General features: G+C 41.8%; 1 protein-coding gene across 12 annotated transcripts in view; it reads right to left on the reverse strand.

Annotated features, from left to right (window-relative positions):
• The window catches only part of NEK11 (NIMA related kinase 11), a 189,900-nt gene that overhangs the window by 147,324 nt on the left and 17,110 nt on the right, over positions 1–25,466 (reverse strand). For 10 of the 12 annotated variants that reach the window (XM_073333276.2, XM_073333277.2, XM_073333268.2 and 7 more), the window contains one exon: positions 17,307–17,582. In XM_073333276.2, the coding sequence (XP_073189377.1) occupies positions 17,307–17,476 (170 nt within the window). In that variant the 5' untranslated portion in view covers positions 17,477–17,582. Of the gene's footprint in view, positions 1–17,306; positions 17,583–18,955; positions 19,356–25,466 lie in introns of those variants that run through there. The other 2 variants (XM_073333275.2, XM_073333280.2) reach the window with 2 other exon arrangements.

A 25,466-nucleotide genomic window follows, 5' to 3' on the forward strand; every position in this document is an offset into this window, starting at 1 on the left:
TGTGCAGCAGGCATGGCCACTTGGAAAGACCACTGACACCACTGCACACATCACTGAGGAAACAGGAACAGGACTTTCAAAATCCCAAAGGAATTTACAGGGTGGGGATGACGGTTGGTCAACTGAGGGAAGGGCAGTAGAGTTCAAACCGATGACCAGAGAGGCAAGAACAGGCATTGTGGGACACCTCCCGGAGGCCAGTCACAGCACTGTAATCGACCAGGGTGTCTAGACTGGCACCGTGGCACTGTACCCCTGGCATAAAAAGCTGTATGCCTCTCATCAGGGTGTTTTTTTTACGCCGCTGCAACTGTGCAGTTTCTGTGCACTAAGTCGCTTGGCAGTGTGTGCATCTCGGGAATTACAACTCAGAAAGCTACTTTACTGCACAGAAACTTGCCACAAGGCCTAAGTAAAAAAAAAAAAAAAAGAGAGATACATAGACTTGCCTAGTGTAACCCCAACAAAAAAAACATTAATACACTAGAAATTATTTTCTCCCCCAACATGAATAGCGGAGTTGTTTGTTTCTTTTAAATGACAAAACAGGTCAAATTCAGACTTGGTGTAAGCAGGTGCAATTCCATTAGTGCCTTAACCACAGGACATGAATCAGGAATCTTAGGTTCTATTCCTGCGTTGGTCAGGGACTTCCTGTGCAACCTAAGAAAAGTCACTTAGAGCTTACATGTGCACAGATCATTGTATGGATGTTGATTTGGGGGCACAAGAAGATTGGTCTTGTCACAAACAGGATTTCCAAAGTGAAATTGGCCTGATCAACACTAGAAAATGTATGCAGGCTGAATGTTTTTTCCTAGTCTAGGCTTGCAGGTGTTTCGCTACACCTGTTGCTCACAGCAGTCTACAGCTGCACAGTGATGTTTCTAGTTTAGACTACACCTTAAAAAACTATCAGTTGAGAAGTACTGCAGAAGTGAAAAGTATTTTAGTATTATCTAATAAATAAAAAAAGAAGGCAAAATTCTAGAGGCTAGACATAAACATTAACAGATAAATTACAAAACTTGATATACCGGTTAACTCAATGTGCAAGGAGTGAATCACTTCACATTGGAATGTATTGTTGTGTGTGACATAGTGTAATACAGGTACCGGTATTTCAGAGCCACATAGGATCATGTGTGGCATGCTGGCAATACTTCATACCTATTCTATACTTATAGATGGATATAAGATCAGCAATTGAGCATATAAATTTTGCCGTTTATAACTGCAATTGTCTGCACATCAGGAGTAATAATCCATGATGCTTCTTACCTACTTTTTATTAGGAATTTCCTAAACATATATTTGTAAAATTAAAAATTTTAGTTGCTTGTATCTTTTTAAAATCAAAATAGATAAGCAAACTGGATCTGAGAATTGAATAGAATCCTATGTACAATGCTAGATTTTTATATTACTACGCTTCATATAGAAACCTAACTTTCCTGTCTGTCACATCAGGGTCAGATAGAGAACAAATTATACATGCAGGTTATCTGTTTGCATTCTAACCCTTTCAATCTTGTTCTGATTCACTTTCAAGCCTTTCCATTTGAAGCTTCTAAAGTATTGGGTTAAGGATCATGTATTCCAGCCTCCCAATGAAATTCATAGAAAAAAATCATTCCATACTGCACATGGCAGGTAGGTCAGGGCAGTTGCGATACTTCACTTGGAACTGCACTACATATTCAGTGTTGGCACAGAACTGCCAGCATTTTTTGTAATTTGTCCTCTTTCTTTCAGTTCCACTATGCACCCAGCTCTGTGACTTTGCTGTGCCTTTCCGATAGAAGTAGCAGGAGAGAGACTATGACCCTACCACACGGTTAATAAACGCTTGCTGACAGTCTCTTTTAGATAAACTGTATAAAGTACTGCAAATTATCTCTGTAGCTTTCCATTTTTCTCAAAACATAGGCTTTTTGCTTCTTATGTACTGATTTAGAAAACTGTTGCTAGTAATTCACTGACAATTGAAATTACAGTGCTAGACATTAATATGTAAAGCAGCAGAAACTGCAGCATGATCACCGACAGCATTACGGCTGTAGTTTGTTTCAAGAGAAATACGTAATATAGAATAATTCACAGCAAGCTTATGAAAATATGTACCGCAAGTAAACGTAAAATGTTGACTAGAAGTAAAAAGTGAGAAAAAATATGGAGATTATGATGCTTTATCATGTCTACAACATATATGATTCACAGAATCAAAGACAAATAATCTAAATCAGGAGATTTCTTGGGGCAGGAAATTGCTTAAAGAGAACAGTGTAAATGAAATAAAATGCCCCTTAATTCCACACAGGACACACTCTCCATCTAAGTGGATATCCTTTGTGCACATGCACATCCCATCTTCCCTGCCAACTCTCTACAAGTAAAGCAACAGAGATGTGGGACAGTATGGCAAATAGCTCAGCAGATTTATACATATTGTAAAACTGTTGTATCTGCTTCACAGGTGTCTGATTGTTTTTGCCATCAAGCTAGCAGCAGATTTGTGGAGGTTTGGGAGAAAGAAGGAAGAAGTTACCCACAGTTGTTTCAAAAAAGAAAGATAATGGACAGCAGACCCTAATAATTAATACCTCAAACAGACAAAGTAATTAAGTCAAAGCCCTTCCCCACCAGACAGTGTGTCACTGTTTTAGTCTCTACTCCTCTCTTCAACTGATGAATAATTGGTTTTAACACCAGATGACCTCTCCACAGATACGGTGGGGTTCAGCCAGTCTGCAGGTGGGTAGGTATGCCATTTTGTCCAATACATTTTGTAAGCTTAACTCCCTTAGCCTGCTAGCTCAGTTCCATCTGATACAATAGTCAGTCAGCTAGTCTGGTGCCACTCTTCAGGGCAAGCCCAAACCTTTACCCTCTGCTGTCAGGTATTTCACATATATTCAGGGGACACCATCATGGGGCCTAATCACATCAGCCACACTATCAGAGGCTCGTTCACCTGCACATCTACCAATGGGATATATGCCATCATGTGCCAGCAATGCCCCTCTGCCATGTACATTGGTCAAACTGGACAGTCTCTACGTAAAAGAATAAATGGACACCAATCAGATGTCAAGAATTATAACATTCATAAACCAGTCAGAGAACACTCCAGTCTCTCTGGTCACTCAATTTCAGACCTAAAGGTCGTAATATTACAACAAAAAGACTTCAAAAACAGACTCCAATGAGAGACTGTTGAATTGGAATTAATTTGCAAATTGGATACAATTAACTTAGGCTTGAATAGAGACTAGGAGTGGAGGTGTCATTACACAAAGTAAAACTATTTCCCCATATTTATTCCCCACTGCTCCTCGGACGTTTCTGTTAACTGCTGGAAATGGCCCACCTTGATTATCACTACAAAAGGTTTTCTCCCCCTCGCTCTCCTGGTGGTAATAGCTCATCTTAAGTGATCACTCTCCTTACAGTGTGTATGATAACACCCATTTTTTCATGTTCTGTGTGTATATAAATCTCCTCACTGTATTTTCCACTGAATGCATCCGATGAAGTGAGCTGTAGCTCACGAAAGCTTATGCTCAAATAAATTGGTTAGTCTCTAAGGTGCCACAAGTCCTCCTTTTCTTTTTGCGAATACAGACTAACACGGCTGCTACTCTGAAACCTGTCACATTGTACGAGAAACTTTTAGAAATGGTTCAGAGTGGACTAAAATATTTTATTGGTATGATTTTTCATAAACACTGGTCCGTAAATCCAGGCTGTTTGAATCTAATTGTACAGAGAGAGAGAGAGAGAGAGGGAGGAAGAGAGAAAGAGAGAGAGAGAGAAATAACCCATTAAAAATAATCCTGTAAATCAGAGGATTGTGACCTCATCCATTAGTTATGAGGAAGGATACAGTTGTGCAATGACAGCAAAGAAATTACTCCTGTCAGCCTCTCCCTTGGACACTTAACCAGTGAAAGGTTTTTAATATTTATGTATCAGTAGCAAGGTGGAAAAAACAGCAAATAAAAACACTGGATAATGGTTCAATGGTTTTTGCTAGAAACATATCCACCTGACCATGATTCCCCACTTGCAATTACAGTTTTGAGACCTATCAGTTAGCCATTTTAATCCATTTAATGTGTGCCATGTTAATTTTCTCATTCTTGTTTTTTAATCAAAATGTTGTGCGTCAAGTCAAGTCAAATGCCTTATAGAAGTCTATTACATCAACACTATTACCTTTATCAATCAAATTTATAATCTCATTAAAAATATACCAACCTGTAATTAGCTGTAATGAGCTAATTATTCTATTAATAACATATTTTAACTCTGGTAAAAACTGGCTAATGGGATGAACTAGAAGAAAACTGTAGTTACAACTTCAGTAATTTTAGGTCCTTTCCACAATTTTGGCCAACTTCTGCATAACTTAAGTTTTAAGACGCACCCCATTGTAAGAGATAGCTTGTGGTTTCCTAGATAGCCCAGCCTAAAGAAAAGTATCAACCCTTTTAACAACAATGGAGTAACCTTTACCACTGTGTCTCAAAATTCACCTCATGACTTCACATTGAGAAATTGACTTCACAGCCTATTTGGGATCATTTATGTTGAATACTTCCTCTAACCAAGCCAGGAGAGCAGCCAGCATATAAATATGTTTTAACAAGCATTTTAAAAACTGGTTTTCAGCTACTGTGAAGCATGCTGCCTCTCCTGGCTTTGTAGAGATGCCCAGAGATTTTACAGGTACCAAGTATCTTAGTGTGACGGCTTCTCTTTGGTGCTCATAAGATACCATATATCATCATTCAGAGTTTCCCAGAGATTTTACAGGTACCAAGTATCTTAGTGTGACGGCTTCTCTTTGGTGCTCATAAGATACCATATATCATCATTCAGAGTTTGCTACAGAAATCCCAGAAGAGTCCAAAGAATTAAATGGGGCTGTAACGGGGTTGCACACACTTCTCACAAGCGCCCCCTGGCCAAGTGAAGCGCCTGCACTCTCGCTCTACCTGTTTGTGGTGGGTCTTCGCTGACTCAGCCCTCCGGCCAAGTCATACACAGTCTGTTTGTGAGATAAAAGCAAAGCGAACCTCTTTCAGGGTACAAGTCCAACAGGGGCCTCTCTGAGTGCCCTCTGTAACGTCTCCCTCAGTTTGTCCCTGCTCCGGAATAGAGCAGTGCCCCGGGCCCCTTACCTGGAGGCAATGTCTTCGCCCTTTCAGGGCATTTCTGGCCCCAGCGCTTCAGTTCAGTTCAGTCCCCCTTGTGGGGTGCCTCAAAGTCCAGGCCACTTTCCCAGTGGCTGGTGGGGGAGGACCCAGGCCCACCCTCTACTCTGGGTCCCAGCACAGGAATCCTATAGATAGTAGCTGTCTGCTATCTATAGGGTTCCTGTAGGACCTCTCTACTGCACTTTTCCAGAGTGGGGTGTGGCAGGGCCACAAGGCCTCCAGCAGGGGGCCTCAGGGCCTAGTCCATCCCGTCACAGAGGTTGAAAACTATTGTAGTTTTAACTAAACTTTCTAAAATTAATCTTTCTGCTGAATGCACACATGTCCTGGTTTATGGGTTTACTTAATACATAGTTATCATAACCAGCAGCCCTGGTTTCACAGAGGCTGGCCCACATTTTACTGACCAGTCCTTAGTAATTACAGTCCTGGCCAAAGTCACAGGCTTATGAGACACAGGAGGAGGAGGCAGTAGCAGTGTAGGACCGTAAGACAGCAACATCTCTCTTTCCTGCTCAGCAGCCTCTTCTCCACCCCCTGTTGGTTACCTCACCTAAAGCCAGTTACAATCCTGCCCTCCTCCAGCTCTTTCTTATCTATTCTACCTGATGCTGAGAGATAGCCAGAGAGCAGCAGCTGGCATGGGTTCTGAAGCCAGCCCCATATTCTATAAGGTTTGGTAGCTGAAGAGGAAGCCTGCTCAAGAGCATACAATCCCTATAGTGGGGCAGAAAGGCAGAGGCAGAGAAACCTGTGGAAATGGCAAGAAGTGATGGCAGAGAGACCACCCTTCACATAGCTCTCCAACAGCTGGAAGACTAGCTGCCCCAGACTCTTAGGCTTTGTCTACACACAACAGTTATACCACTGTAACTACACTGGTACAGGAAGAGGAGTAAACTATACCAGTATAAAGCACCTTTATACCACTATATCTGCATCCACATGTGAATATAACTATTGCTGTAATAGTTATATTCACACACTAACCAAATGCCAGTACACAAATTTTATATAAACCAAACACATACGAAGACAGGGTCCATTCACAAAGCAAATGTTGCTTATTGTGACAATTCAATCAATTTACTCTTGTAAAAAGCTCCCAGTAAGTACTAACATTCACCAGAAAGCACACAAAGCCAATGGCTGAGGACCTAGCAGCCCAAAGAATCTACATTTATTTAGAAAACTGACCCTTAGAAAACTTTTTTAAAATGTTAGTAAATATGGATTGACCCCCACACAAGCACCTGGGATCCACATCTGCAGCAGGAGGCTGGTGCTGATCTCACCATCTCCACACACATTCTTATTTAAAATTAGTCAGTTAACTTTAAGTGTGCACCAGATAATATGCCAGCTGCATGCATAATTCTATAATCATAATGAACAAAAGCCATTAGGAGATAGGGAGGGGTAAAAGATCCCCAAAAATTTATTTCCTTGTCCCATCCAAAAATTGCTCTGAGCGGTCACTGAAATAACATTCTAAATGTTGTTAGTGTTTTGTTAAATCACTCCTAGGCATTGTGCTAAAAAAAAATCCAAAAGATATGCTTCAACAACTACTAACCAGATGCATCAACAGCTGAGGTTCGATTCTCTTTGAGAATTTCTGTTCTTAAAGTTCATTTGTGTTCTCCCCGTAGCGATTTAGACAACTACATAGGTTGACAGAGTATGTTTCCTGAACATTATCTGCATTAGCAAACTCCAGCTGATTTCATACTTTCTCTAACATCCGTATATCATGTCCTGAATCAGCTATGAAATAATAAACATACTCTATGGAGATGTAATTTGGGGGATTGTGTGAGACTCAGTTCCTTTGATTCATCAAAATGCCCACAGAGCATGGACATGGACCACAACATGGGTAAATTCAGCACAAAGACTAATTTTAGAAAGGTTTGTTAAATGTTTTAATTTTACTACCTTACAAAATCAGCTTTGTTAGAAGGGAAAAATTCTTAAATACTGTAGATAAATTCTGTCCTAGAATAATATTTGAACTTTCATGCAATATATTTCCCTGTAATATGAGAAATTTACACAAATGATTAATATTTTCCATCTTGAATGCTGTATTCAAGTTATGCCATTTTCACTGGATCTGAAATTATACCTACTGCACATGTAAATGACAGAAAGTTAAGGGAATCTATGTTTAATTTACAATTAAAGTTCAGCAGCAGCTAAGGAGAATAACTGCAATACACAGGTGCCTCCAAGTGGTATACTGGTGAACTGCAGAACTTTATCACAAGATAGGTAGCTACAAGCATTTACAGGTATTATCTGTTGCTAAATGCTGCAAGTCAAAACAAAAAGTAATAAAATAAAAATAAGAAGCCATAATTTAATACATAACTATTGTACTTTTACATCAATAGAATTAAACGGCTCATTCAGTTTTGTCTCTTACAAAGAATAGGCAATGTTTGAAATGCTGCAGTCAAATTGATGATCCCATTAAATAAACAGCTGATGTTATTGTAAACCAAATTTCTCAGTAAAAGGGCTCACAAGGAAAAAAATATAAACTGGTTCGAATACAAAAGTGGCATCTGTCAAGGGCATGTGCCTGCCCCTGATCTGTTCTACGTGTTATTGACCGAACGATGGAAGCAGTCACTAGCTGCATACTGGGGGTGGACGTCTGAATAACAAACCTGGAATATGCAGATGACACAGCTCTATCTGAATCCTGATGAACTAATCTCATCAATGTACTGAATACATTTACAGAAGATGCAAGTAAACTTGGTCTTCAGGTTAACTGGAAGAAGACCAAACTGATGAAAGTGGCTGATGGACCTCTACCTCTACCCACTATAATTGATGGACAAGAAGTTGAATTCATCTACTCTTTAGAGCATCTTGGCTCTTTTGTTACCAAGGAGAGAGGTTGCTTTACTGACATGAAACATTGCAAGACAGTTCTCCAAGTGAAGGAAGAATGACCATGTGACCCTTGGGGTGAGTTTGTTGTCTGTTCATTTGTTTGTTGTATGCATGCTGCCTGCAGTGTGCCTGCTTGACTGAAGTTTATAATGCAACCTGTTTGGGGGGGAGGCATGTTTCTTAACAAGGCTTTGACCCCTAATTCCTTTAGCAGCCCTTAACCAGGGAGTGGGGCTACCCAAGGAGAAAAGTAGTTAAAAAGCCAACTCCTAAACAACCAGAGGAGCTAGTGAATTGGGGAGTTTTGCAAAAGAGTTTAGAAAGGGAGTGAGAGAGCCAGATATACCTAACATTTTCTAATCTTAGGCCAACAAACACTCCACACATAAAAAAACAAAAATCAAAACAAAAACAAAAAGCTACAAGAGTAAATATAATGCAGGCAGAAGTCTAGCAGCACAGTGGGGGCTATTCAATTTATTGCACAAATGCAGCTTGCATGATTACCTGCCTTGTAAACAGATAGGAATGACAGAGTAGGTCGTGCTCGTGGGAGAGTGGCACTATATGTGAAAAAATGCATAGAAAGAGTCAACTATAGTAAAAAATTTAAATGAATCAAACTGTACCCTAGAATCTCTATGGACAGAAATGCCATTCTTGATTAATAAGAGTACAGTAGTAGGACTATACTACCAACCACCTGATTAGTTTGGTGATGGTAAAATGCTCAGGGAGATTAGAGAGGCTATAAAAATAGAAAACTCGATAATAATGGGGGATTTCACCTATCCCCATATTTACTGGGTACATGTCACCTCAGGATGGGATGCAGAGATAAAATTTTTAGACACCAGTAATGACTGCTTCTTGGAGCACCTAGTCCTGGAACCCACAAGAGGACAGGTAATTCTTGATTTAGTCCTAAGTGGAGCTGATCCAAGAGGTGAATATAGCTGAACCGCATGGTAACAGTTACCAAAATGTAAATACATTTAACATCCTTGCGGGGAGGGGAAATACCAAACAACCCCACCACAGTATAATTTAACTTCAGAAAGGGAAACTATAAAAAAAAATGAGGAAGCCACTTAAATGGAAATTAAAAGAAACAGTCACAAGAGTAAAATCCCTGCAAGCTACATGGAAACTTTTAAAAAACATCATAACAGAGGCTCAAATTAAATGTATACATCAAATAAACAAATTAGTAGGTAGTACCAAAAAAATGCCGCTATGGCTAAACAACAAAGTAGAAGAGTTGGGTAGAGGTAAAAACGCATCCTTAAAAAATTAGAAGTCAAATCCTACTGAGGAAAATAGAAGGAGCATAAACTCTGGCAAATCAAGTACAAAAGCATAAATAGGCAGGCCAAAAAAGAATTTGAAGAACAACAAGCAAAAGACATAAAAACTAACAGCAAAAAAAAAAAGTGCATCAAAAGTAGGAAACCTGTCAAACAACCACTGGAGCCACTGGATGATCGAGGTGCTAAAGGAGCACTCAAGGAAGACAAGGCCATTGCAGTGAAGCTAAATGAATTATTTGCAACGGTCTTCACTGCAGAGGATGTGAGGGAGAGTCCCACACCTCAACCATTATTTTTAAATGACAAATCTGAGAAACTGTCCCAGATTGAGATGTTGAGAGAGGAGGTTTAGGAACAAATTGATAAATTAAACAGTAATAAGTCACGAAGACCAGATGGTATTTACCCAACAGTTCTGAAGGAACTCAAATATGAAACTGCAGAACTGATAACTAGTACATAACCTATCACTTAAATCAGGCTCTGTACCAGAAGACTGGAGGATAGCTAATGTAACGTCAGTTTTTTTAAAGGCTCCACAGGCGAGGTTGGCAACTATTGGCCAGTAAGCCTAACTTCAGGACCAGGCAAACGGGTTGAACCTATAGTAAAGAATAGAATTGGGGAAGAGTCAACATGGCTTTTGTAAAGGAAAATCATGCCTCACCCAGTGGTGCTGGAACAATTTTTATACTGGGGGTGCTGAAGGCAGAAACCATGTATTTGTGTTATTATTACCACTTCAAGCTAGGGAGTGTAGCAGCCCCTCCTAGTTCCAGCACCTGTGGCCTCACTAATCTATCAGAATTATTTGAGGAGTCAACAAATATGTAGGCTAGGGTGATCCAGAGGATATAGTGTAACTGAACTTTCAGAAAGCTTCTAACAAGGTCCTTCACCAAAGGCTTTTAAGCAAACCAAGCAGTCATGGGATAAGAGGAAAGGTCCTCTCATGGATCAGTGATTAAAAGACAGCAAACACAAGGTAGGAATAAATGGTCAGTTTTCCCAGTGGAGAGAGGTAAATAGGAGGGTCCCCTAGGGACCTGTACAAGGACCAGTGCCGCTTTTATAATATTCATAAATGATCTGGAAAGGGGGTAACCAGTGAAGTAGGAAAGTCTGCAGACGATACAAAATTACTCAAGATAATTAAGTCCAAAGCTGACTGGGAAGAGCTACAAAGGGATCTCACAAAACTGAGTGACTGGGAAATAATGGCAAATGAAATTCAGTGCTGATAAATGTAATGCACATTGGAAAACAATCTCAACTATACATACAAAATGATGGGGTCTAAATTATCTGTTACTATTCAAGAAAGAGATCTTTGTGTCATTGTGGATAGTTCTCTGAAAACACCCATCAATGTGCAGCAACAGTCAAAAAAGCTAACAGAACGTTAGAACCTTAGGAAAGAGATAGATAATAATACAGAGAATATCATAATGCTACTATATAAAGCCATGGTATGCCCACACCCTGAATACTGCATGCAGTTGTGGTCACCCCATCTCAAAAAATATATATTAGAATTGGGAAAGATTCAGAGAAGGGCAGCAAAAATGATAAGGGGTCTGCAGCAGTTTCCATGTGAGGAGAGATTAAAAAGATTGGGATTGTTCATCTTGGAAAAGAGATGACTAAGGGGGGATATGCTAGAGGTCTATAAAATCATGAATGGTGTGAAGAAAGTGAATAAGGAAATGTCATTTACCCCTTCACATAACACCAGAACCAGGGATCACCCAATGAAATTAGTAGGCAGCAGTCTGAAAACAAACAAAAGGAAGTATTTCTTCACACACCGTACAGTCAATCTATGGAACTGGTTGTCAGGGGATCTTGTGAAGGCCAAAACTATAAATGGGTTCAAAAAAGAATTACATAAGTTCATGGGGGATAGGACCATCAATGGCCATTAGTCACAATGCTCAGGGACACAACCCCATGCTCTGGGTGTTCCTCAGCCTCTGGTGGCCAGATGCTGGGACTGGACGACAGGGGATGGATCACTTGATAATTGCCTTGTTCTGTTCATTCCCTCTGAAACATCTAGAATTGACCGCTGTTAGAAAACAGGATACTAGGCTAGATGGACCATTGTTCTGACCCAGCATGGCCATTCTTATGTTCTTAATGTGGTCGAGTGAGGTGACATTTGAATCACATGTTTTTTAATTCATCTATGTGCTACTAATTCAACTGAGGATCAAAAATCTGATTTGTAATGAGAAGTCTCTGCAGCATCAGTAACACATATCAACTCGGACAAAGATGCACATCTATCAAGCAGCAGTAGCTTCTGTCCATTTGTATGGCTCAGAAACCTGAGCCACCACAGAGATGCAAATGCCCCTGCTGGACCCTTTTGACATGAAACAGTAATGATGTATTGAACGCATACAGTGGTTACATCATGTTATGAACAAAGATGTCACGTGTTAGACCAACCAGCCTCCAAGGTCTTCCCACGTGACAATGCTGTCTCAGGTGGCTTGGCCATCTGCTGTGTATGCTGGAGTCCATACCAGCCCACCAGCTTTATGTGTTTGATCCAATAAAAACTGGATAGTCTCACAAGTGGCTTCTGACCGTGCCCGCCTCAGCCTTAATATAGAACAGGCTGCAACACTGGCAGGAGACTGGGCTCTCTGGAAATGGGTGATCCAAAGTGTGCACACTACACTTCATGAGCAGGAGAATGACTGAATCACCCACACATACACCACGCAATAATATGAATGAGTGTTACCAATTTGCATATGATATCTTTTAGATACATACGCACCTTTTAAATATAGATTATGAAACAGTAGTACACTGAACTCGTCAGGCCAGCTGAGACTCACTGCTAGGTACCAGGCAGCCCCTTGCCCTCTAGCATTAGGCTGCTCTTAGGGTCACAAGGGCCTAAACAGATAAATAGTTAGGACTTGGAGTAGGAAGGAAACATTCAGGTCTTACACTTTAATTAAAAAGAAAAGGAGTACTTGTGGCACCTTAGAGACTAACAAATTTCTAAGGTGCCACAAGTACTCCTTTTCTTTTTGCGAATACAGACTAACACAGCTGCTACTCTGAAACTTTAATTAAAGTATCTCCTGTCAGACCTAGTGATCAACAAAGAAAAACACTCATTAAACCTTCCACATAAATGCAAACAGCTGTAAAATTCCAATAGAAATATGAGAGCCTCTATGAAGGCATGAAGTAGGGCGGGGTTCTCAACGTTTTCCTTTCTGAGGCCCCCTCTGACAAGCTATACAAACTCCACAGCCAAGCTGTGCCACAACTACTGCTTTTAGGCATATTATAATCAGGGCCGGTGTTAGGGGGTAGCAAGGAGGGCAATTGCCAGGGACCCCTCACACCATAAGGGGCACTGCGAAGCTAAGTTGTTCAGGCTCTGGGTGGTGGGTCTCAGGTCCCCGAGCTGCAGTCCCGTGTGGTGGGACTTCAGCTTTCTGCCCTGAGCCCTAGTGAGTCTGATGCCAGCCATGCTTGGCAGAACCCCAGAAACCTGCTCATGGCTCCCCATTGGGCCCCGGACCCCTGGTTGAGAACCACTGAAGTAGGGATTATACCAGAGTTACAGTGAAGCCTTGCTAAAGAAGTAGTACTCCTGAACCATTCACCTCAAACCTAAACCTATCATAAATCTAGTAGAAAAGAATAAATAGTCATTTCATCCACTTGAGGCTCCTCAGACCTTGCAATTTCTGCTAGTTTGGGTTTAAGAAATGTTTTGCTTCATCATACTTTGGTAAGGAAGATAATTTACCAGTATCTGGAGTTCTCCAAAGGTAATGGCTCTGCAGGGGACACACACAATGCCTCACATGTCCAGGACCAATTTAAAGCAATGGGGGTGGAGGAAGGAGTGCACACAGTGACTCCTGGAAGCAAATTCTCCAACAGAAGATGTAGAGGATTAGTACCTCTTACAGTTCATAGATCCTCTTTTGCCAGTAACAGTAGCCATGGAACTATCTATTCTCTCCTTTCTCAATGCTGCTCACTTCAGGTTTTAGTCTACATAGTCTTTGTACTTAGTTTAGTTAGATAACGTTAAGATCAGTTGGTACTTTTGGAGCTTTCTAAAAATAAATGTTACTGCTTCTTGTTCTCGTGTCTCTTATAATTCCAAAATAGTGGATCTGGGGAAGGCAGGTTTGTGTATTTACTGATAAGATGTCATAACAGATCAGCATGCAAATTGTTTGAAGTGAAGGGCACTTCCTCTGAGATTACTTAAAACTGCATGGCCTTTACCACCTGGGACAGAGATAAATGTGAAATGAGTCCTAATGTCAGCCTATTCTACCATATGGATTTGCACAGCCACTTCTGTGAAGGCAAAAATATATTTTTCAATTTAATTCATGTTTTTGCTGCTGAAAATACAGCCACTTCAGCCCCAAACATTCAAATTTCAATCATGCAAAGTGCTTTCATTTACTGTGAGTTGCTCATGCCATATTCAAGAATACATGAAGACACTGCCCAAAACACACAACTTTTTCTGTTGGCCAATCTTCATTAGGACTGTCTCAGTCACGGAAACATCCAAACATTACCAAAACAAAATAAGAGCAGACTATGAGCAGACTGCTTCAGATATGAATTCATAAGAGTTAGTCCGATTTATTTTGTAAGTTTTGCATATGTCCAAAATAGAAATAAACTCTTCCATGAAGGTTGTCTCAGTTATCTCTCAAATGGAGACAGGAGTCTTTGGAAGAGTTAACTGATCAACATTGTTTAGAATGCTCAAATTATATTTTTCAGAGTTGTTCTTCAGCATCACAACTTGAATGCCCTATTCCTGCAGACTTTATGCACATGGCTAACTTTACACATGAATGGTGCTAGCAAAGTCACGCCTATCATGATCAGATTATCATAAAGTTAAGCATCTAAGAAGTACAGTAACAAAACATTAGATTGTAATCTGTTCAGCATACGTACCCTGTCTTCTTCTGCATTTAGAAAACACCTGGCACTACAGCAACATAAATAAATACTTATATTGTTAAAAATAATTTTATCTAGGGTGAGATGTCATTTCCAGCTTCTCACTGTTAAGATGGTGCTAATTTATTCCAGCAAGAAATGTTGCCATTTTTTGTAGTGCAATGTCACCCTCCAATTGCAAAAACTGACTTTAGTTTTCTCACAAATGAGCAATTCTTTCGAGGTAAAATAGCAAAATGCTTTGCTTTGGCAAAACTATAATGTTTCACTAATAGTCAAGATATCTTTGTGGGTCTCTAACTCTCTGCAGGCTTCCACACAAATGCAGTATAACCACAAGTTTGTAATGGAAAGTTGCCTTAAAAATGCTGGAAACTAATTTGGCACATGTAAAAATCAGAAAACAAAATGGTCATGCCTTATATAAAAAGTAAACTTATAAATAGTTTACCAAAGGTTAATAAATGATTAATAGATGTTATAAGCATGTTACAGATATGAGTAGCATACATTATAGAAGCCTGAAAGCACATCAGCAGAAGGTGTAACAGATGGTTATAAACAACATATTGACCCGTGGAACTGTATAACAATTGATTAACTATCTATTAAAGCATTTATCAATCATTTTTAAATCTTTATAAACTATTTATAAATGTACCTTTAATATACAGTGTAACTACTAAAACCCACTTCCCTGCCCCTTTCTGTTGGGAAAACTGCCTGAAAGGGCTCTCTCTCTTAGTCCTGGAAAAAGATAAAAAAAAATACCTGGGTTTAAAATGAATAGGACTCTTTCAATTCCCTGTTAACCTAATTACTATAACATAATAACCAACAAATGTATCATTTATTGGAAATGTGACCTACCAAAATGGCTACTGTACAATGTGCACTTTAATATTTCTGAAAAATATGAAAAAGAACTCTGCTATTACTGACACTAGTTGAAGTGACTGAAATATTGCTGCATGCACCTAGCTCTTGGAACTGTAAACGTTCCAGGTATCAGGGGGCTCCCCAACACACTCCGATGAGCCTTGATATCTCTTCTACACAATAAGCAAGTGTCCAAATTTTTCAGAAATCAGAAATTCTATTAGCTGAATATTCTCATCAAATATGGCTAGGTGATGCACTATCAGTATCTTCAACAAGAAATACTACATATGTGCTGACCACAGTTGGATTACCAACACTAATGTTATCTTTTGAGCCAATATCCAAGTCATCACGGAAAATTTGATTCCTCACATAGGTTAGGTTACTGAGTGGTTCCAAGCTTAAGGAAAAGAGCCTATTTCTGGATGAAAAAATTATCCAATTGAGGTGTCAGACATGAAGCAACCAGTATCAAGTCCAATGGACACACAAAATTCTAGATTATAGGGAAAAGATACTTTTTAAAGTCCCAGTCTGTAAAATTGTCAGAGTGATGAGAATATAGTTTTATACAACAAGAAATTTCATCCAATGATATTAGACATGCACCCAAATTTGATTTCACATGCAGAGCTGTTAACATTCCTTGGAAGTGTTAAGTCTGTGATATTTTGTGATCCTATTGAAATTATAAAATAAATTGATGAAAATGTGTCCATTTTCAGGTAGAGACAAAATTAAGATTGTTGAGACTAAATAAAAAAAATTGTTATCAATTACAAGTACAGTAGCCATGGTAGCTTTCACTTTACGATTTCTATAGTCATTACCTCTCCTTTCTTATTAGACAAGCAGGCATCCAATTTTATCATCAAAAACAGAAAAAGTCTTCTGTATTTTCTGCTGGTTTAGCTACCAGCTTCTCTTAGGTCCTCTCCAACAATCTAACTGAGTCTTTATGATGGTACCCTGACTACAACACTAAAGTGACTGGCATGGTATAAAAACTTAGATAGATTAGACAAACCCTGGGAAAAGTCACCTGAAGGGGACAGATCCATAAAAGAAAAGCAGGAATTCTGAAATGTTCTTACCTTGTTCTTATCTTTCCCAGCTTGATTGCTTTAAAGGCCATTTATAATTGGACAGAGCATTACCGAGTTAGATACCACAGCAATTGAACTGTATCATTTTTGGGGATCTCTCTCTTTGCATTTTATAACAATTTTTAAATATTCAAGTAAATAAAGATAATATTTTCATGAAGGTCACTGAGCATGGAATGGAAATGCATTATGAGTGGTGCAAATTTTAATAGACCTCCTCAAGAAAGATCTTGTGGACCACATTATTTTCCTTTTTTGTCAGAAGTAAGCAGTTTTGGTACACTGGAGAAAAGGAAAACTGTTATGGTGGATATACGCCTTCTCACTGCGTCCTCTCAATTACATGAATGTACAAACGACATTTTATACAGAAGGGATAAAATTCACCCCTGTTCAATTAGCACAAGACCCTATATACCACTTAAGCTTCATATAAGTTGTAACTGGCATTTAAGTAATGGATAGAGTGAATTTAACCCTAGATGTATCAGGATTTTAGTAATCCATTTGATAGAGTTCTTTTTACTGTTTGAGAAGTACTTAGATACTATGGACAGGAGGGATATATATGGAAGATAGACAGAAAATTTAACTTATAAAATCAGTTAAAACTGGCTTGATTAAGCCCACCATAACATAGACTGAAATCTTACTGAAGAAGCCTACACAATAATGTATTGAGTTGGAAAGACGGTATCTAGTGGAGTGCCAGGTTCAGCGTCAGCCAATTTAGCACCATCAGTGAAGATAGGGTAAAGAGTGTATTAATGAAATTTGCAGGTAATACTAAATTGGGAGGTAATGGGGCACCAAAGAAAACAAAAACAAAAAAAATTAGAAATATGGGCCAATTTTTTTCCCAAATACATTGAGTCAACACGCTATATAAGATGCTTACTTACAATTCTTCTCCTTGTTTTGCCTTCTTGTCTGAAACTAGATAGACTGTTCCAAAGCTTCCTCTGCCAAGTTTCTGCTGAAGAACATATCTTCTTGCAATCAAGGTTTCAGAGCAAGTGGAAATAGGTGCGGAACCACTGACATGTTTAACAGCCTCTTGGAATTTCAGCATTGCTCCATGTAACAGAGATCACATTCATTTATCTATAACGTATCTTTCATATTCAAGTCTCCTTAGTAATGCTCCTATTCTTCCAGTGATGTTCACAGAACAACACCTAAAACAGAAAAATAGATAAGATTTTATGTAATACTCTAAAGTTTTATCAAGATATTCAGGTTGCTAATTAAAATACCACACCTCAAGCTATCATCTCGTCACATATCAAAAGCTCAGGGCCAATCAGCTGGAGGGGGGGGGGCAGGAGGGCCATTTGGCCTGGGCCTTAAGCTCAAAGGGGGACTCAATTTAGACACTTGTTAATTTTCTGGTATTTGATAACTTTCGTAAATTGTTTTTATGCGCATCCCTATCGGATGAAAATGTGACACACTCTCTCAGCTTAGAGCTGCAAATTTAAGCAAATAAGAGATGTGATTTGGTAATAGACATAATTTTTTTGTTAACTGATATAGATTTTGTCATATTAAAGAGTTTAAAATGTTCATAAATATTAATAAATATATATTGGTTCTGATGGCACAAGATTAGACCTTGATGAACGTGTACTCTCAGATCACCTGATTATATAAACAAACCACTACTACTGGCTGATGCTGGATCAAGTGCATGTTGAAAGGTACAGAATTGTTACATTTTACTGTTTTTATAGTTTTACATCTAGTTGACTAAGGAATTATTTATGAGTGAAAATTCCTCATTATTATCTTCATATGCTAGCTAAAAGAGGTGACTGGTTGGTTGGTTGAGCCCTAGCTTGGTAGTTTGGCCATCATCATAGGATTTCGTAGGCTATAGGCCCAGATTCAAGGTGAAAATTTGTAAGGATAATCTTGTACAGTGAGTTTTGTGAGGACACGTTTGAAATTTTTGGACATTATCCCTCTGTCTATATCCGTGTCTGTGTTTACTATTGTAAGCAGAGTCAGGATGAGCTCCACCCTGACATCTGGTGGTGAGGCGGGGCAAGTTGTGGAAAAGAACTTCAGGGACTGATCTCGTTTGCATAGGCAAACCCACCCCGCCTAGAATGAGGCCATAGCTGCCCAAATGCTCACTTTGGCTGCTGCAGGATCCCCAGTGTCTCTGTTATTGGGGCAGGAAGAATAAATTGTTATTACCCTGATTATGGGAATCAAGGACAGTGGAACTGACTTGGCCTTTTGTTATGATGGAGGGACTCGCCATCAACTAAGTAGCACTCGCTAGGCAAGGGACATGGGTTCCAAAACTCTGTGCATTGAGAGAGGCTGGGGACAGGTATTAATACTTTGTGGCATGGGCCCCCTGGTGAGGGCCTTACATGCTAATTGCACTTCCTCCTCTCTCCACTGTGGAATATCAGAGCTAATTTTGATTCCATTAGGAGTCTAGTTACAGGCTGCTGAGCTGAATTCCCTTTGCGCTAATGGTGTACCAGCACTGAGGCTCCCCTACTACAAGCTGAAATCACAAAAGAGCTAAACTTACAAAGAGCTGAAATCACTGAGTGTTGTGTTAAGTAGTGGGGGAGCCTGAAGATATATGGTGGAGAAGTTTGCGGGACGGCGAGCAGAGCGGTTGGTGGAGCAGAGCAGTTTGCGGGAAGGCGAGCGGAGCGGCTGGTGGAGCAGAGCACTTTGTTGGATGCCTACAGCAGCCCATGGGGAGCCCCCCCCATGGAGAGGTGGGGCCATCAGCTTTGGACCACGTAAGGTGCCCTTACTCTCTCTCCCCACCCCCAATCTCCACCCAGGTTGGGAAGTAAAACTCTGCAGATAAACTTTTGAGCTCTGGGGCTGCCCTGACCAGAGACAGAGACTTTTGGGTCGTTGGACTTTTGGGACTTTGGGTGATTTGGGTTGCTGGACTCAAGAACCAAAGGGAAAGGACATGCCCCAATTTGCTTGGGGTGGGTTTTTTTGCTCATGGGTTGTGTTATGAATCCTGGTGGTGGTGTTTCCCCAACATAATGCCACATTGTTTCTCTCTGTTATTAAAAGGCTTTTTGCTACACTCAGACTATGTGCTTGCGAGAGGGGAAGTATTGCCTCTTGGAGGCGCCCAGCGGGGGTGGTATATATTTGTCCCAGGTCACTGGGTGGGGGCTCGAGCCGGTTTTGCATTGTGTTATTGGAATGGAACCCCTAGATACTGAACCCAGCCCTTGTTGCTGCCAACTCTGACAGGCAGAAGGGTTACACTATATATATATATATATATGTCATCCCTTTGTCTTCAGCTCAGCCTGTTATATTATACCTTGCATGCTTGAGTTTTGATTCAGTGATAAGGATAATAATCTGTCTGTTTCATTTTGTGTTCTTAATTAGTATTCCTTCATTTTACCTCTTTTCAGCATTTGTGTACCATTCGGCATTTGTGTACATGTTTACAGTAGAAGATTTCAAGTGTAGATAAGCTACTTATTTGCAGCAGAATACTTCAAGTGTGGATAGGCTACATATTGACTAGATAGATCACTATGAAGAGGGGATTTGAAAGTGGTGCAAGCAACAGATGGCAAAAACAACTGAGTGAAGCAGCAGCTAACAGCTCAAAGCGAATAACTTTATTCCTCAAACCACTGGAAAACACACCTTACCCAACAAACAATGCTACAAATAATGAAAACTCTACAACTGCAACATATGATATTTCGATGCCAATACCTGAACATGTCAAGAAGTAGTCAAGAAGGAGATGTGCCAACAGTAACAGTTGCAGCAGAAGATTCTGTGTACAATCAAGAAACTCAACAGCAACAGGAAGATGCAGAACTTAAGCAGCAAGAGCATTTCATGAGTATTACAGGTTTGACTGTGACTGACATTGGAATTATTGACAAGAGCAGTGCTGCCCAAATGCAATCTTTTCTTCAAATTAATTGTTTTGAAATTCCAAGTAACATTCCATGAGATGCTGATAATCATGCTTTCCCTACTCATCTGCTGACAAAAACTCTTCCAGATAGTGAGACCTGCACAAGAGACTGGTTATGCTGGAGTACGGAAAAACAATCTCTGTACAGTGCACCCTGCTTCATTTTGAACAAAAGTGCTGCAAATGCATCAGTTCTCTCTGATCAATCAGGATGGAGCATCAACAGAGGTTGGAGGAAGTTGAAAAACTAAATACCATCACATGAGAGTTCAACGTCACACAAAGAAAAAAACGGCTACACACCTCCTGTAACTACTGTTCTTCGAGATGTGTTGCTCAGATCCATTCCAATTAGGTGTGCGCGCACCACCATGAGGAGGACCCAGTGGTCCGAGGTTATTTGGGACCATGCACAGTAGAAGTAGGACGAACGATTCAAAAAGGGCAGGAAAGGATCCGGGGATAAGTCTGGTACGCCGTCCTCGGGCATCGCTTCAAAAGACCTCGGGCCTGAGATTCAACAGACAATGCAGGACCTGCCCTTTGATAGAGCAGGCCTGTTCGCGAAACAGACAGACTCTAGGACTTCATGGTTGCTCTCAAGTCCTTTAGGCTATGCAGCCTAGAGTCTGTCTGTCGCGAACAGGCCTGCTCTATCAAAGGGCAGGTCCTGCATTGTCTGTTGAATCTCAGGCCTGAGGCTTGTAACCAAGATGTGCGCCTCATGGCAATTCCTGAGGACAAGGTACATGCTGCCGAGTCCACAGCATCCAGTGAGGCCTGTAAAGAGGTCCGTGCCACTGCCTTGCTCTCCTCTACTATACCCCCAAACTCCTCCCTGGACTCAGGTGGCACAAGCTCCTTGAACTTGAGCATGGAGTTCCAGGAATTGAAGTTATATCGACTCAGGATTGCCTGCTGGTTGGCAATCCTGAGCTGGAGCCCTCCCGTGGAATACACCTTGCGGCCAAATAAGTCCAGTCACTTGGCCTCTTTGGATTTGGGTGCTGGGGCCTGCTGCCCCTGCCTTTCTTTCTCATTCATGGCCTCAACCACCAGAGAGCAGGGCTGTGGGTGCTTGAAGAGATATTTGTACTCCTTCCAGGGCACAAAGTACTTTCTCTCCACACCCTTGGCTGTAGGGGGGATGGAGGCTGGAGTCTGCCAGATAGTCTTAGCATTGGCCCGAATAGTTTTGATGGGGGAAGGACAACCCTCGACGGACCTTCCAGGGCCAAAATGTCTACCACCTGGTCCTCTGACTCTACCACCTCCTTGGCCTGCAGGCCCATGTTGCGCACCACCCTGCGCAGAAGGTACTGGTGGGTGCGGCTGTCTATAAGAGGTGGCCTGGATATGGAAGTGCCTGTGACGGCCTCGTCTGGGGAGAACGACGAAGAGGCCAAGGGAGGAATAGGGTCCTCCTGACCCTCCTGTTCATCAGGAGCCCGATGACCTGCTTCGCTATCCGCCTCAGGAACCAGAGTTGTAATCAGTTCTGAAGCAGTGCGGGGGCCAAATGACTGAGGCCTCAGGCACCCTCAGTTCAGAGGTGGCCAACCGGGAGCTTTTAGACCAGGGGTTCCCAAACTTGGTTCGCGGCTTGTTCAGGGTAAGCCCCTGGCAGGCCATGAGATGCTTTGTTTACCTGAGCATCCACAGGTTCGGCCGCTCGCAGCTCCCAGTGGCCAGGAACAGCGAACCGCAGCTGCTGGGAGAGGCCGTACCTGCAGACGCTTAGGCCAACAAAACGTCCTGTGGCCTGCCAGGAACCCCTGCTTTAGACTGTGCACCCTGGGCCTGGTGGTACACCCACGGGGTCCAAAATGGCCACTGAGCTGGTCCCTGCCACTGCGCCAGCCATGGCCCTCCCCTCACTTCAGGCCATCTACGGCTTGACCAGTGCTGGTCCCGCTCCGAGTACCTAGACCCTGCCTCCGAGCCCAAGGAATGGGATCGGGACCGTGAGGGTCAGGATGGTGCCAAGCAGAGCTGAGCCAGCGAGCAGTGCTGCTGCGAAACTGGGGAGTGGTGCCGAGAAGCTAGGTATCGGTGCCACAAGGCTGGGGAGTGGTGCCACGACCTAGAACCTTACTGTGACCTGGAGCTACACAGGGACTGTGAGCGATGCCGGGACCAGTACCCAGCCCGGGATCTGCTCCTCGAAGGCGACAGGTGTGCAGATTGGCGTCATGATTGAGAGTGCTGGCGCGATCTGGAGCAGTGCCATGAGTTCGACCGGTGTTGCGAGTACGACCGGTGCCATCATGAGGAGCAGTACCGGGACTCCGAGCGGTGCTGGGGCTCGACCAACAGTGCCAACAGCCAGATCATCACTGGTTTGCCCCAAGACGGTGCCATACACTGTGGTACCGGAGACTTGGCGCGTATCATAGGCAAGCTCGGTGCTGTTATGGAGATGGGGTCCCTCACGGCCGCAAAGGTGTCCGGAGTGGATGGCAGCTGTACTTCCTCAATACTGTGGGTTGGGGAGTCCAATGGCACTGGACTCGATGGCTCCCCTTGTGGGGCTGAAGTCAATGGTGCCACTTCCACAGGCTTTGGCCCTGGGTACTCCTCTCTGGGATGCGCCCCATTGGCCACCTCCAGGAGTGTGGGTCTCTGGGACAGAGAGCCACTCCTCCCTTGCTTCCAGTGCTGCTTCTGCACTGGGGAGTGGGAGCGATGCTGGGTTGATGCCGCCGGTTTCAGCGCCAGGGAGCGGCAGTGCCGCGGGTCTCTGCCATAGTCCATCTGCAGTGCTGCTTCTACCACTGCCGCCAGGCCACTGCGCATCAAAGAACTTGGTGCCAGGTCCTGCCGCGCCAAAGGAAGCTGAAGTCTAAGTGCTGCCTCCATAAGGAGTTGCTTAAGGTGAAAGTCATGCTCCTTTTTGGTCCCAGGACGAAACTCCTTGCAAATCCTGCACCTATCAGCTTCGTGAGCCTCCCCCAGACACTTCAGACAAGAACCGTGGGGGTCCCCACTCGCTGGCATAGGCTTGGAGCAGGACTTGCAAGACTTGAATCCTTGGGCATGAAAGCCCTCCCAAGAAAAAGCAGTCGGGATGCAGGGTAAACCCCCCAGCCCAACTGCTACTAACTACAACAAAAATAAACTACAAGAACTAAAGAAAATTTATAACAACTATAAAGCAAGCTAGGGAAACTCACTAAGCAAGACACCACAGTTCCAACGACCATCTCAGGTGGTAGGAAGGCACTGAGGGGGCGCCGGGTTGGCAGGGTCATATATTGAGCACCATGATGGTGCCACTCAGGGTGGCTCCACAGCTGACCCGATGGGTGCTACTAGGGGAAAAACTTTCCGACAGCTGTGCATGCAGTGCGCACACACCTAATTGGAATCAATATGAGCAATCATTCGACGAAGAAACTATGTTGCCTGGAAATCACCCAGTAGAGCAGCATCAGCTGAAAGTTCAGTTGAGAATTTACTCTTGACTGAATTCTCTACAGAAACTAACTGGAAAAAGCTTCTTGAGTGCATCCTGAATGTCATCCTTTTTCTTTCTGAGCAGGGATTGGCTTTCTTTGGTTCCAGTCAACGTATTGGTGATCCATGCAAAATGGAAACTTTCTAGGCATAGTTGAACTCCTCAGCAAATATGATCCACATTTATCAGAGCATGTTAAACGTGCTCAAGAACTGCAAGAGAGTCAAAAGTGCATGCAAGTCCACTATCTCTCCACACGCATACAAAATGAGATTATTGAGCCATGTGGATCATTCATACAAACAACAATTCTTGATGATATTCAAAAGGCCAAGTATTTTTCAGTCATTGTTGATGCCACTCCAGATTGTTCTCACAAGGAACAGACTACTATGGTTATTCGATATGTTAAGATTGTAGACAGGTCAAAAATTTCAATTGAAGAAAGGTTTATTTTGTCTGATAATTTCAAGAGAAAAACTGGAAAAGAAATTGCTGCTCGAGTACTAGCAATGCTAGAAGGTTTTAAGTTAGATTTTCAAGTCTGCATTTGTCAAGCCTATCACAATAGATCTAACATGGCTGGGAAGTACAAAGGTGTACAAGCAGTTCTGCTTGAGCATAATTCAAACTGTATTTTCCCCAGCTGTGGAAACCACACACTAAACATTGCAGGTGTTGACTGTACTGAATCATGCAAGAAGGCAATTACATACTTTGGAACTGTTCAGCAAATGTACAATCTCTTCAGTAGCAGTCCACAAAGGTGGGAAATTCTGAAGCAATTTCTTCCTGTTTCACTGCATGGGATGTCCAAAATTAGATGGTCTGCACAGATTGATGGTGTTCAACCAGTTGCACAGCATCTGAACTCAGTGAGAAAGGCTTTAAATGAGCTTGAATCTCTCAATATCACTGCCCAGGCTCAAACTGAACTTCAGTCTATTCAGAAGCAGGTGTCCAAATTTGAATGCATTCTGATGTCATCTTTGTGGATAGAAAAGGAGTACTTGTGGCACCTTAAAGACTAACCAATTTATTTGAGCATAAGCTTTCGTGAGCTACAGATGAAGTGAGCTGTAGCTATCCGATGAAGTGAGCTATAGCTCACGAAAGCTTATGCTCAAATAAATTGGTTAGTCTCTAAGGTGCCACAAGTACTCCTTTTCTTTTTGCGAACACAGACTAACACGGCTGTTACTCTGAAACCTATCTTTGTGGATGAAGCTACTTACAATGATCCACCAAATTAATCTGGTAATTGAAGCACACAATGCTACCCTTGATGTTAAGAGGGATAACATTGAAAGTCTTATCAATGACATTCAACAGATTCATGAACAATGGTATGTGATCCTGACTGAGTCCAAATTAGTAGCACAGAATATTGGCATTTCATCTGAGATCTCCACCAATTGCAATTTACCTACTGAATCCAATGCCGAGCAGCATTATAGGATCAATGTCTTCCTTGTCATCATTGACTCTATTCAGTCAGGTCTTACACATCAATTTGAGTCACTGTGACTAATGTGTACCCTTTCTGGATTTCTTTGGTAGTTCAACAGACTGAGTAATGAAGATATACTTTCTGCAGCTGAACAATTTCAGCAACAGTACAACAAAGAAATATCAAAAGATCTCAGTGACAAGGTCATCTTC

This window comes from Lepidochelys kempii, chromosome 2, assembly GCF_965140285.1.
Source record: "Lepidochelys kempii isolate rLepKem1 chromosome 2, rLepKem1.hap1, whole genome shotgun sequence".
NCBI classification, from domain to species: Eukaryota; Metazoa; Chordata; order Testudines; family Cheloniidae; genus Lepidochelys; species Lepidochelys kempii.